Source organism: Corvus brachyrhynchos, unplaced genomic scaffold, assembly GCF_000691975.1.
Source record: "Corvus brachyrhynchos isolate BGI_N302 unplaced genomic scaffold, ASM69197v1 scaffold264, whole genome shotgun sequence".
In the NCBI taxonomy this organism is placed as follows: Eukaryota; Metazoa; Chordata; class Aves; order Passeriformes; family Corvidae; genus Corvus; species Corvus brachyrhynchos.
In genome coordinates this window covers 1,476,661-1,491,612 of record NW_008237648.1, presented here as the reverse complement: position 1 = coordinate 1,491,612, position 14,952 = coordinate 1,476,661, and the positions used below count along the sequence as shown (strand labels likewise).

The 14,952-nt window shown below is 36.3% G+C and overlaps 1 protein-coding gene across 1 annotated transcript in view; it reads right to left on the bottom strand.

Annotated features, from left to right (window-relative positions):
* Positions 1-284: 284 nt before the first annotated feature.
* ADCY1 (adenylate cyclase 1) overlaps positions 285-14,952 on the bottom strand; it is an 89,273-nt gene continuing 74,605 nt past the window's right edge. The window contains exons 10-15 of the mRNA XM_017732038.1: positions 13,098-13,292; positions 11,611-11,708; positions 8,283-8,367; positions 4,290-4,379; positions 1,141-1,397; positions 285-508 (exon numbers count right to left, since the gene is read on the bottom strand). Coding sequence (XP_017587527.1) covers positions 334-508; positions 1,141-1,397; positions 4,290-4,379; positions 8,283-8,367; positions 11,611-11,708; positions 13,098-13,292 — 900 coding nt within the window. The 3' untranslated portion in view covers positions 285-333. The remainder of the gene's footprint in view (positions 509-1,140; positions 1,398-4,289; positions 4,380-8,282; positions 8,368-11,610; positions 11,709-13,097; positions 13,293-14,952) is intronic.

The window sequence follows — 14,952 nt, the reverse complement described above, 5'->3', positions numbered from 1 at the left end:
CAGTTTAACTGAATATTTATTTACTTTCATCCCTTTTTGAATAATCAGATAAAAAAACCCCATGGAATTGATTTTTTTATCTCAAGTTTCTATTGTTAACAGTTTATTCCTAATGCACCTTAGATATAAATATATTATTTGATTAATGATATACTGGAACAACTGCAAAGAAACAAAAAAGTCACTTCTCCAGGAAAAAGATGAACTTTACAGGTCTGTGGAAAGAAAGCTCTAAAATAATCTTTCTCTGTGAACCCCAAAAGACATGAAAAAATTTGAGTGTCTGAGTCCAAGTAATTTGTTCTGTAATCTGAGTCCAACCAATTCAAAAAGTCAGACATCATTTTTTGTGCATGGATACTGTAAAGTCCTGTGATTTACCTGCACTGCCCAGAGGTAGTCCAGACGCAGTTTCAAGTCCACCTGTCTTGAATGCAGGGCCAAAGCACAAGAAAATAGCAAAATAGCTAGTATTGGTTCATAACCACGCATATAAAAGGAGCCGCCCCTTAAAAATAAGAAGAAAATAAATGGGTTTATTCCAGGTCTAATACCTAAGGCTGCACATTTTTAATATCAGATCTTTAGTTTAGAACACATGGGTACCTCCTAATCACTAGCTTTTTTTGAGGAGGCTCATCTGGGCAGAGAGATGGGTGGCAGTACATCTGATCACTGCATCATGCCAACATGCAACTTCTTGAGGATTTTTTAATGCTATGCATTATTATAATGTGTGTGCACATTTTTAATTAGGAAATATAAAAACATTGAAAAGCTCAAAAGCTTAACTGAAATTGGGGTTGCTTGAGGGCTGCTGAAACATGGCAGTTAAGTTTTTAACTGTGTTTTTCTATTCCATATGATAGTTAGACTGCAGTGTGTTCAGCTGGGGTACATTAGCATAAAACTACAGAACAATGGGGCAACAGTTGCCAACTCCCAAAAGCTGATCTCCAGTTGATGGATGTTACTAGATCCTACAGTTGCTGGGGAGAGGATGACTGAAGTATTTCTTACGCTCTACTGAGTCTATAGTCCTAGGCAGCACTGAACACTAGAGGACAATTCAGAAATAAGTAGTCAATGTGTGACTATCTATAGAAAATTACCCATTGTTTAATTTAGCTGGATACCTACCCCACTGCTTTTCTGTAACCACTGAGTTCCAGAATAACTATGTACAAAATTGTAACAAAAAGCAGGAGAATCATTTTTGGCAAGGAAGATACACGTAGAAATATTGCCAAGGTGAGAGTCCCCACTATGCAGGAAAGGAAAGCATAGTGGGCTGTGTCACATGGAAGTTCATTCATTGTTTTATTTGTTCCACCAGGAGAAATTATAACTATTGAGCTGCTGGAATTGGTATTCCAAACCCAAGGCATGCAGCCAACCTAGAAAACACAGGAGAGGTGAGAAGGGGAGAAAGTTAAATGCGAAATAAACAGAAATGTAGTTGCTATGGAGGCTGACTGTAGTTCATTTCTACTTGGAAAACTATGGCTGTGGAGTTCCCACCCAACTCAATGCTGTATTAAAATCTCCTTTTCCTGCAATGCTCCACTGAGTTTTAGGGGAGAGACACAATTTGTTAATTAGAGGCCAACAAGGACAACCAATTCAAGTGTGGGCTTAGTTTAATAGTTTCCCTCTCAGTGCTCCTAAAACCTAAGAGATTCTCAAGCCAGCATATTCCTGCAAAATTAAGGAACTTCAGTTAACATTTTATGTGGCCATGCAGGTGAAAAAGGTTCTTGTACAGAGCAGAGATATAAATAAATGTTTGTTTTATTGACTATGTAAATCATATAAACTTCAATTACTTAAATACAAAGGAAAACATATTTTTATTGAGTTAAAAACTAAACATAATATCTTTTTCCATCTCACAGCGACTTCTGCTGTCACATATGTTTCAAACACAAGGACTCATCTTTAATATTCCTGTCATTGCAGTTATCCAAGGAGTTTCATTTCCTTCTTAGACTGGGAAATAAAATTTTTTTTGTATATTGCTTATTGGAAATTTGGGGAAACCTAACCTGCCTATCCTAAAGACAATGTCATGTACATATCTCAGAGCTGTTACACAAGGAAGAGAGGAATTTCTGGCATATAGTGCAAGTCCCTAGAGCTCCAGTTTTAACTGCAGTCCAACCTTCAACCCTCACAGAGGAAATGGATAAGAGTTAGTATAAGTGGGGAGAGTGGGATGGTAGTGTGAAATTGATTTAACAGGCACCATCATATACGCTCTGCCCTGTACTTACGCTTTCTCTTTTGAAGTGTGTTTTAAGACCTTTTTATTTCATCCCAAACATTGACAATGAAATTTTATAGTATGCTGTAAAGTAACTGACCTGAGTCAACCTGAAGGGTGATTAAACCATGTATTTTATGGGGGTTGTATTAACTTAGAAGGATGAGACATAATAAATAAAATGTGAGTTAAACTCATAATGGGTAACACTATGAAATGAGATTGAGAGAGTGAAATGAAAAACCCCTTTAACGGGATTTTGTTCAATATCCTTAAAAATGCTTTCATTGTAAACTCATCCAAAAACATACACATGCATGAGGGCTTCATCAATGATCTGCAATCTATCCAGGGAAACATTATCTGCTGTACAACCAATAGTGGAACCTCAACACCTAGCTCTTCTGATAACTGAGAATTCAAGAGGCATTACCTTGCAGGAACTAATAATTTCTACTGATTAAACATTTCTCCTTAGGTTACAAGTTATTTTTGTTCAGGAAAGGACAAAGTTATATTTCTCACCTATTCCAAGTTGTAACTGAATGATCACTGCCTTGTTGGAGGTCAGAACTTCTGAATTCTAATCTGTCTTCTTACACTATTGATCAGCTTTGCATTAGGGCTTACAATGTCTGTTTCTCATTCTCACCATCTTTAAGTGGCAACAATGGTGCTTGTTTCATTTGGTCAAAGTAAGTGTCAGATCTGTGGAGGCTGATTCACAAAAGTTTTGGCTGTCATAACTTTAATCTCAATCCCAAAGTCAGATACACAGAATTTGCTCAGAAGCTAGCCTGGAATCACTGCAAAGCTCTATGCATTTTGTGCTTATGTCCACATTAGGAACCATATATGTGTCTGTGTGCTATTACAGCTGTGTGTTACTCACACAGATGATGTTCAGGAATTCCCAGAAATGTCTCAGCATCAGTAATTCTTGGCTCCTCTCGGGACATTGGAATTCACAGAAAAGGGATCCTCTGCCCATTCAGTTCATGGGGATAAGCTAGTTATTATGTTCTCGGGGCAGGTCCAGGGACAAGTGAATACACAAAATACAAAATACGAGGCTTGGCATCTCAGCACTGAGAATTGCTCACGTTTTCTTAATGGTCAGAACACATTGTCGAATTCCTGCAGAGAGGCATGATTTGAAACATCTGCCTTCTCAGCATTTCCAATTGTGTTTTATGTGCTATTTTTGTGCAGATTCTTTCCTTCGAGTACCCTAATATGTTTAGTTCATTAGCATTAGCAGCCAAAATGCTGAAATTGAGCACTAGGAATTCATCAAGGCAACTGACTGACAAATACTTAGGTGGAAGTTTGAATACCATTGGAATTCAAGTCCACCATGTTGAACTCTCTGCTAATCTACAGTAAAGGAAGCTTAATTTTCAGAAGTATTGAGCATGTTCACTTCATACAACAGAAGCTTTTTAGACATTAGACGTGAATGGATCATGTAAGTAGCATAGTGTAAGCACCTCTTCTCGTTACACAAAACTGTCAATATTTTAAAATCTATCTTTCTGATCTGCCTAGACTAAAAGTATCACCCTGTTATTACACAGAAATATGTTCCATAAGTTGCCACATAGAAATAGCAATCTTGTTTTGACACCATACCTTGTCTGTCACAAAATATTAGCCATTGAACTAGCAAGCAGTTGAACATTTAAAAACAGTTTTCCCACAAAGTGCATGACATCATCAGTCCACATGATGCTAAGGTTTGACATACAAATTTATATTGGTTTTGAATAGGTATTATCTGTAATTTGCTAATAGCTTTGCCATTCCTAATTCAATACACTGTCCTACACAATACATTGTCTCAGGGCAATGGAAGTTCAAATTGCAGCAAAGGGGATTAATTTTGAAGAAGCATGCTCTGCAAGTATGAATAATAAAAGAAGTAGGAATTCATCAGATGAAAATATGGTATGTGTTTAATGGACCTGCCCCAGCTTGTTCTTTAAACAGAATGCTAATTTAAGTGATACTTGATTCAAATACTCACCACACAGCCTTGAGCCACGGAGTATATTAAGATCACAATAAAAATACACAAAATGGTACGAATTTGTATGGTCAGGCACCCTGGAAAACACTAAGGAAGAAGAAAAAAAAGATTTATAGATAAAATATTTAAAATATTTTTAAGGTGGGGTTGTTATTTTTTAGTAGTCTATAAAGAGAAGTGAATAAGGGGTACAGAAATTTAACCTGTACTGCAAATTACGAAATTGTAGTTATTGTTGCATAGTAACTGTTATTTGGTTATTTTTGTAGACGTATTTTAACTGTAATTCCAGTTTTGGAGATAATAAATGTGAAATTATTATTGCTATACATTATTTCTCACTATAATTAGAACTCTTAGAAATTTTAGTTTTATGTCTACTCATGATGTAAATAATACATGAGGACGGCACTTGATTTTGCTCTCATGGGGAAAATACCCAAAGCAACTTTTGTCTTGCAAATTTTCAGTTCCAAATTGTGATCCAAGAGAACATACTCTGATAGCATAAAATTTTGGAGTGGCACATATGTCTTCTGTTATAATAGGCATGTAAAATGCCAGGGTAGTTTTAATTATTGTGACTCATAAAAACATTGAATTTGTCAGAAACAGCAGTAGAGAACAAAAGTATCTGGTGAAATGGAGTCTTGTGAACATTTTGTTTATCTCCACTTTTACCGTGATTCCATTTATCACACTATTACACGTCAAGTTCTTGCTCCTATGAAGTCTGTGACAGAACGTGAGACAGGAAAGGTAAGTCTGTCAGGCTGTGTACTTAGGCCCGTTCCAGTCATTCTGACCAACTCTGCTTCCAGGTAAAGCTTCTTTTCTTCCTTTCCCTTTGCACTAAGAATGTTTGGTGCATCTATTATCTACTGGATATATCTTTCAGACCACAGGACTTCTTCCAGTGACTTTAAGGGTCAAGAATCAAATCCAAGAAACAGTCAGATTTAAAGTGGGGATTATCCTGTGTCGTTTAAAAGGAGGAAGCTCAGATTTATCAAGGTTCGATTTCACCTAAGGTCAAATAGAGCAAGCAAACACCTAATTTTTGGATGAAAATCAACAATTTTGAAGAAAAGCTATTCACTTCATGGGTATCACCGACCTCAAAAGCATAGCTTCCAGCAGGCAGCAAAGCACTTATAGAGAGAGGCTACTTTAGCCTTGGCAAAACAGAAATCATGTATTGAAATGTGTCCCTTTCCTTTTGCATAGAGACATTTCCCCTGTATGTATGACCATGTTATTAAACGTTTCAGGCAGTTATAGATGAATCAACTTCATATGGGCTGTGACACATGAGAATACAAGCAATTACAGAAAAAAAAGGAAGTATGATCTACAAATACATTCTGGCTTCAGTATAGGTTAAGTCCATGTAAACGTAGGTGTTGAGCAATCAATATAGTATCAATAGTAGATTTGTACTATGGATCTGAGTTAATTTGCTACACCAATGTAACTGTTAGCATCAATAAAACAGATTAGGATACCTGAGGTATATCACCTTTAATAAAACTGAGCATATTGTAGAACAAATAGCTCAAATTATAGGAATCTGAGATTGAAAAGCTTTTTCTCAAGGGAGAAGATACAGTAACATCCAAAATTACACTATGAAAAAAAGACAGACTATTTCTGCCTTTGTTCATCACTATCATACAGTTCTGACTGGAAGGGACCTTAGGGGGCCCAAAAGTACTGTCTGCCTTGATCCCCAGAGTGTCAGGGCCATTTTTGCAGAGTTGGTTACTCCTCCTGTGTCATTGCAGGGGATTATTTCTTCTCAGGGCCTGGACTTTGCATTATCCATTCTGTATTTATAAGATTCCTGTTGGCCCATTCTGTCAACCTATCTAGGACCCTCTCAATAGTCATCCTGCCTGTTCTTACTACTTACTTACTACTGTTCTTACGAAACTGTAGTAATTTGAAAACTTGACATAAGTATATGCCATGTCCTTCTCCAGGCTGTTGATAAAAGTGTCAAACAGGACAGAATTCAGGATAAACTCCTGTAGTATCCCACTTATTATTGGTTTCCAGGTAAAGTATAACCATAAACTGCCATGCTCTGAATGTGATCATCCCCATAGTATTTTACCCATCAAACTGTCCACTTAACTAGATGAAAATCCTATGTACACATGGGGTGGAACATGTGTGGTTTTATCCATATAAATAAAACACAAAATAATTGTGTTTGAAGAAAGTGTATAAAGTCCATTAATTCAGTTTTCAACCAAATAAGCTATCTACTGCTTGTTAAAGAGATAATACCCATAGTTTGAAGATAGTGCTGGATAGTTAATAGGGACAAAGCAAAATACAAATTCAAAGATCGCATGTCCTGACACATTGCGCAGACAATTTTTTTTGGTCTGTGTAGTGCATATATGTTTTAAATGTTGACATGCTAGGCTATTGGTTTAAAATGGAAAAGAAACGTTTAAAAGATGAGGTCTGAATTAAAATTCTGACACTAATAAGATTTATACTTCTGAGTTTAAGACATTCTAAGATTGCATCTACACTTTTATGATAGCATAGAATTTTGGGTTTAATTTTCTTTGTTTTCTTCTATTTGTGGAATTTATATTAACTAAATAAGTACTGTCAGATTCCCAAAATTCTAGGTAACTGGTACAGTAAAATATTATCAAAGTGGTTTTATGAGTAAGGCATTTAATGCTAAAGCATGGAGAAGCTGAGTCACTTGTGAAGTGTGAAACAGCAAGTAAGTGCCTGAAAACTGATTAAAATAGGGGAATTATTCTTTTACAATTCTATATCCATTATCCATACCATATTAATTCTATTTTATTATATAAGACGAATTTTTGCCACAAAGTTTTAAATTGTGATATTCTAAGGTTTTATATTTCTTTCTTTTTCTAATGCTGGATTTGATCCTGTATAGTACTGAATCTCTAGAGGAACCTGGAATAAATACAAATTTTCTTGACTGACAAAACAGATGGAACACTTCTTAAGTTTTCACTAGCCCCAGGGAAATGGTATAAAGAGCAGTTACTTCCTACAAACTTCATCTGCATTTCTACCATCTATAGAGAGCAGAACAGATGATAAACTACTCTGCCCTAATATAAAAAAAAAGAGATCATCAAAATTACTCCCAAATAATTTTTCAAGTTTATAAACAAGGTTCTGTTCAGTACCTGATACTCTGCTAATATACTATTTATGTTTCCATGAAAACACATGCTTTTCTTCTTCCAAAGGGCACTTTTTAAAACTAAAATTTGTGTGTGCTAATCAGCAAAGCTGATTAATTGCGTAGGTGTTTTTTCCTGATAATTGTCTGAAAAGACTAAATTTAGATTAATCAAATACAGATTTCTTTCATCAGAAGATTAGCCTGTAGATGCTTTATTCTGATCTGGTAGACCTATTTCTTCCCTAAAAAAACCAAATATCCTTCTGTATCGTTACTGTTGTGAAAATATAATGGAGGAGAATTAATCATTACTGAAGGTTTTGAAAAGGCCAAGGATTGTGTGTGCAAAACATAGTGCTTTACTATCAAACCAGCTGCTGTTTTGGCAGGAAAAAATTTGAAAACAGAGGGAAGTCAGCAGGACTTTACACCCAGACCAGCTGGAATGAAAGGGAGAATAGTGTGCTCTGTAGTGAGAAAGAAGTCAGGTTAAAGCAGTTTATCTGAACACAGTATTTAGTGGTAGGTGTTCAGGAAAGATTTAGCAAAAAAGAAAGCATAGAATTAATGGCACTGAATGCTACACTGCTGTAATGATTCCTCCTGTAAAAAATCTATTTTCAGATGATCCATCTTCAGTTTTGAAGTGTCTAATACATTACTTACCAATGAACTTTAAAGCACATAGATTTCAGACTCTATGAATCTGTGAAGCATACACTGATGGCTTCATATGCCAAAAGACAAACATAGCATGGTCACCAAAAGGAAGAATAGTCACAAAATCTTAAATCACTTACTTGTACTCGTGTGACATGTAGATACATAATACAAGCCACTAGGAAGCATATGCAGAACACCAGGAGAACAAGAACTATGGTACTCCTAGAATCAAAACACAATAGAAGTATTGCAATGCAACTCAGTAATAGATGAGAACAAACTTCTGTTTGGGCTCCTTCTGAAATAGTATTTTAAATAAATGGTGGAGGATCTCCTCCTCAACCTTGCTGTTATACTAACCATCACAGCACAAATTTAACAGTGAAGTCCACTGCTCTCAAGACTAAGAAATTAGTAAATGCTCTTGCATATGGTCCCCACTCTGACCTTAGCAAGGACATCAAAGCACCTCAAAAATTCAAATGTATGGTAGTCAGGAGGGACACTTTCTAATTGTAGGCTAATGCAGAATATTCAGCATAATGACTCCTGTAAGGGGAGTGTGTAACTCAATTACTTGGCCTTGGCAGCTGTGTTAACAGTTACCATATGCTTTTTCCTTCTAATTTCTCTTTCTCAAAGATTCAGAAATCAACGGTCATTCAATTCAGACACTTAGCAAGTCAAATAAAATCAGACCAGACTGTCTTCTAATGAAGCAGAACAACTCTCTCCTTTTGAGTCTTCCTCAGTGGTTAGACAAATTTTAAGTTTCACATAGATGCTGTAATAATTTTTAAACTCTAAATCTTCCCTCTTCTGATCAATCAAAATAGGCTTGTTCTTCATGAGAAGAGGGGTGCAAACCAAGAACTTTCTTTCTCCAGAAAACTTCTCTTGGAAAAGTACCTTATGGGCGTGAGCAAGCTGACAAAAATTAGTCCACCAGTGCAGGTGCATTTGATTTCTGCTCAGGGGCAGCCTGGCCCCACGACAACCATGGAATCACAGCTGTATGACAGTAGCATAACATGACCTTCACACCTTCTTTTCTAACTTGTGAGAACAAACCAGCCAGTTCAGACATCATGTGAGCCATGGATTCAGGTATATATGTATCTGTGCCCTTGACAATTACTGGGGAAAGATTGTTTCTACAGGGTTTCTGACAGCAGAAGTGTGCGATTCTCCCGTAGAATTTCTAACTATTTAATTTTGATTTCAAATTCATGTAACAGTTCCTACTGATACTGGAACAGGGAGAATTCTGTGGTGTAGTATGTATACCCAGAATTGGAAGGTGACCCTGGGTGCTCTTAGTGTGGATTCTAAATACAAGTATTAATCAAGGCAGACTCTCATGCCTTTAGAGAATTCACTTGTATTCATGATGGTAGCATGCTAGAATAGAATGCAGGGGACATGACTGCAGCAATATTTTATAAGGCAGCAATAGCTGACAACTGACAGTAGTGCTGACTGGGACGCTGACAGACATTTGGGTTGGCATCTAAAAAGGGCTACATCGTGTTTTTTTTTTTAAATAAACACAGAATAAGACGTTAGAAAGGTTCATATTCAGGGCTTTTAGTGGCTACACTGCATATGCACCTCCATAATTGCATAATTGGACAGATTAGGTTAACAGGAACATAGCCTTACTTTCACCAATTCCATCTGGGGATATAAAATGTGTTCTTTAGTTGAGACGCTGTTTTGCTCAAACGATGATAGGAATTGTAAGAATGGCAAGCCCATTGATTTCTGTATATTTATGCAGTAATTGACTTTCCCATGACATTTTCTTGTCTAGATGATCAACCTCCTTCTTGAAATATTGTGATGTATCACTTCTCCCATTAGAGTAACATATTACAAGCCTTGTCTGTCTTTTGCATTCTCTTGCCATACTTGTTACTACTTTGGCAATCTAAACAGCAGCTTAAAGCTCAAATTAATGAAAGAGGGGAAATTCCCCTATACTTCCAAAGTTTTAATTGAGCTCATGTTTGCATTTGTGTCACAGCAAGGGAAGAGCCCAAGAAAAACAGCAATTTGGCTGTATAAAGCTACCACTCAAGACACTGGAAGAAAGAACTTAGGAGCATTCAGTGGGTGGCTTTTTCAACTATCCCAGTCCATCTTCATGATCTTCAGTGGTGATATTCTGCTGGAGCTTGTGTGTCTGTCAGATCATGACTTAAACTGAATCTCCGTGCAGCTGTTTTTAAGTGACAGTAGTTTTTGGAAAGGCTATTAATATGATTCTTGGAAATTCATTCTAGCTTCAACTACACTAATACTCTTTATTTCTCCTTGTTCAAAACTGCTATGTACTGCAGCTGTGGCTTACTGAAGAAGAACATGAAAGACTTCTTGATTATACTCCAATTAGTCAGCAGAGTCATTAGTCTGGAAATGATGATGTAAATGATGATTCCTATCAGTGACTTTGAATTCTTTAGATGAAAGGTACTATATTACAAATTAGTATTTGTATTTTATTAAAGTAAATAAGGTGTTTTTTAATCTTTCAACTAGAAATAATAGAATATAGAAGTATTTTTATGACTGGGGATTTCTGAATAGAAAATACCATAATTAAATGGAATTTTCAAAAGCATTATCCTGTGCCCAGTTCTATTCCCATTGAAATCCTAATAGTAAAAGTGAGTAAAGTTTATTTTTAATGTTTTGATATCCTCATCTGAAAAAAAGTTCATTATTAATAATTTTATACCTTACACACTCTTTTATCTATGTCTAGATTTGAAAGTGCTCTAAGTATTTTTTATTCAGTAAGCATTCACATAGAACTGACAAAATCTGAGGTAATTACTAACTAATCACTCAACAATAGGCATAGGACAGCTCCCAAATACATAATTTTGTTATGTTTGCTTTACTGCAGTCAAGGTCGGACCGCAAGCTATGTGGGCATAGCCAAACTGTGCACTAGGCAGTTAATGTAGGGATAGTGTTGATACCAAAAACTTCAATGAAGGCTATAAATGCAGGCCTCAATGCAGATGGATGGGTACTTTAAGTACTTAGTTGCCATTAAACTCCGTATAGTTTTATTTATGTTGCTATCAATCCTGAAATACTTAATCCAAAGTACCACAAACACATCTAGAAAAGCTGCAGTAACACCTTTGTTTGTATTGCAGAAATGCTTTAAATAAGTAAAAAATAACCACTGAAAGTTTAAATAAACACTGAAATATGTTTTTTTTCTCTAAATGCATATTTCTACAAAAGAAAAAAAAAATAGATAGTGAAAAGTGTCTTCCATGGACAAATGAAAGAGATAACAATTAAACTGACGGTCTAACAGAGAATCACCCATGTGAGAAGATACCAACCTAGATGCCCATTCCTGTTCCAAAGACTTTAATTTTTGACCTGTGCAGATGTCTGAGAATGTTCCACTTTGAGTTATGACAGCAAAAGACAGAAACTTACTGTGGTATTATTAGAAGGTAGACAAGGCCAAATAAGGCAGCTAGAATTAGTGAGAGAACTACAGCACTGGTGAAGTACTCATCCTGAAGCTGGTGGTACTGTTAAAGAAAGGAAGAAATGACGACAGTAAATATTTTATATATACCCAGACACCACACTTGTCCATTCTCAGTGAGAAAGAACTGTATCTTAAAATAAAACAAGCCCCTGCTTAGTTTAAAAACATGATGGCTTAATTCACATGAAAAAAACAGATGAGGCAAGTCTACACAACAATTTCCTTGACAAACTTCTCTTTCACCCTGTAACTAGTCAAAACTGGGTTAGGCTCAGATATAAGTTTATCTTTTTGAGAAAAAAGTTTAGCCACTTTGAACCAGAAGGGGGTGGCACTTCCTTTACTCACTCATCATGAAAAAAGGCCAAACACGCCTTAGTGTTGCCTTCAAAAAGTCCTGTCACCTCAGCTGCTCAGGACAGAACACTAATGAGTGGACTTGGAGGCAGCTGCTAATGAGATACATGGGCTCAGTTTGGAGAAGCTACTGCTCCTGATTCCACTAAGCTACAGTGTTAACGAGAGGAAGCTTTCTAGGGGTGTAAACACAAAAGTGTTTTCTCAGAAAGATCCAAAGTTCAATCTCATTTACACCTTCTGGTCTTCTGACTTTTTATTTTGAAAGAAAAAAGTTACAGTCAAATAATAAATTACTTTTGAAATTTGAAATCAAAATTTATGCTTAAAACCTTAAAAAATTTGGATCCAATATGGCACACAGCCTTCTAACTTGAAACAGTAGTGACATGAAATCTCAGACAACTATGAAGTGACTTACAGTGGAAAAATAAATGCTACTGCCAAATTACTTCAAAACCATAACAATTTTGCTTTTTCAAACACATAAACTAAAGGCTGTAAATACAAATAATTTGTATTCACAAAAAACTCCAAACCCTACAAGGTAGGAACAATTGTTAGCCAATGTGCATCTTGTAAGTCTGGAATAAATCCCCTGCTTTCAGCACTGCCACACTAGTGTAAGATTACAACCTTGTCCAGAGATTTAATTTTTTTTTTAATATTTTCTAGAATTTCTGGATCAATACTTATCAGGCTACCTATGCATCTTCTTGTCACTAACACTTCTCCAGAGCAGATGAGTGAGTAGGCAGACACATTGCAATGAGACAGCATTAAACAAGCGACTCAGGCAGTTTGGAGGATCAAAAGAAAGACCAAAACACAGGATATATAACAGGGAGTAGGATCCTGATAAGTAGGACAATACTAATCTTTCTTTTTATCCCCTTCAAGCGTTTCCATAGAAGGAAGAGATAATGTCACCTTCTTAATGGAGAGACAGCCCAGTGGAGTATTTAAAGATAGTGAGTAGTATTTAAACATTGCATGAAACCCAAACAAAAATCCCAATGCTAGTTGGCTTATGGTCAGTGAAATCAGTAAAAATAATTTTAAACCCCCTTACTTTATTTTCACGTTCAATTTGCTTATACTTCAGGGTAATGAAGTTCAAATCAGCCATCTCAGACTCAGTTTGCCGGGCCTCTATCAAGCGGCTGATGTATCTGTTTACTCGAGTTCCTGGAGTGTTGTATACAACATTGGTAGAAAAAGAGGAGCGATTCCTGAGTTTTTCAGAGGCTGTCCTCAATGCTCTCCTCTGCAGTATGGATGAAGAAAGAAGCACAGATTTTATCAGCACTGAAATTTTTCACTGCTGTTTATATTACTTCAAGCTCATAGAGAGGATGTGGAATTCATTAAACAGAGCAACTACAAAAGACAGGGCTCTTATCTCAGTATGAATATCACCTTTTTAAAAGTCCTTACCTGAAATACTGATCTCATTCAAATCAACGAGAAAACTCCCACTTAATTTCAGCATTTTTATCCAGAAGTTCTTTTCACATATGGCCCTGACACTCCTCTGCCACCAAGTAAACAATCAGCTTGTTCCCAGTCAGGGTGACTTTACTTCGCAAAATCGTTTTATTTTGTTTTTTTTCCTTGACAGAAGACATGGAGCTCTGGACATCTTGAAGACAAGACAACCAGGCTCTTCATGACACAAGAAAAGTCCTACTGTCAAGGTAACAATACATATTTCAAAATGATAGTTTACCTTAAAGTCTTGCACAATGACCACGTGTGACTACAGAGGGTCTGAAATTTCAAGTGTTACTATCTTTAACTCACCCAATTGGCTCTCTTGTTAAGACCTCTTGAGTATGCCTCAAGTGCACTTGCAGATCCAGATGGAGCCATCCAACAGATTATCAGAACTAACCTGTGCCTAGCTGGCTCCTCCAAAGCTGAGATAGCACAGCTACAAGATGATTACTCATAGTTCTTTCCAATGGAAAAGATTTATCACAGAGCATATCTGCAAGGGACTTTAAACAAGCTGTCTCACTTTTCACAGAGAGTACTCAGGAGACAGTGAGCAGCATCTCACTGGTGGCAACCTTTAGTTGAGGGCACTTGAATCTAAACCATTATGGCTAGATCTGTTCTATGACAAGACAGGGTCAAGCCTTACTTCCCAGAAAAGTTTTGACAACAAAACTCAGGCAAGTTCTACTATTTCTGTAAAGTCAAAGGAATATTTTTTATCTAGCATCTGCAGAGTTCAAGACAATTCAAAACATTTTGAACTAACAAGTCTACTTATTATTATTATTATATAATAAATAGAGTCTGCCAGAAAGATGGTAAAGAAGAAAACAAAATTTCTCTCTTCAGAACACTCACTCCTAAATAGCCCACTCTAGAGACTATACAACAACATATCCTCTTAATCCAGATGGTAAAAAAGATGGTGATCACTATTTAAGTAATCTTGCAGGAACGGCAGTTTCTTTTCTTATTTCACAAGAAATTCTTATGAGTACCTCATCAGTGAACAAATTGTGAACTACAGCAGTTCATTAGCTTACTTAACTTATATGTATATTATATCTGAATTCTCATGAATAGTGGGAAGGGTTATCTGCTGGCTAATACCTTAGTTTTCTGTTTGTAAAGAAAAATGGACCCTAGCAAAATATTCAGTGTTGCTTTTCTGGCTTTATACATAGAGAGAAGGTTACACCAGCAGTAAACAGTTATAAGGCTACATTTTTCCTCAAGCTATCAGATCCCACTACCTGGTAAATTGTCTTCTGTTTAAGAGCTAATTGTTTCAACATGAAAACTAAACTTGGGGACATACTTTGATTAGACATCCTAAATTTCCAGCCAAATAACTATTTTCAGTGTTTCTAAACAGAGAGAAATTTGTTGTCTTGAGGAAGACATTTGTACCCGTAATTTGTAGGGAA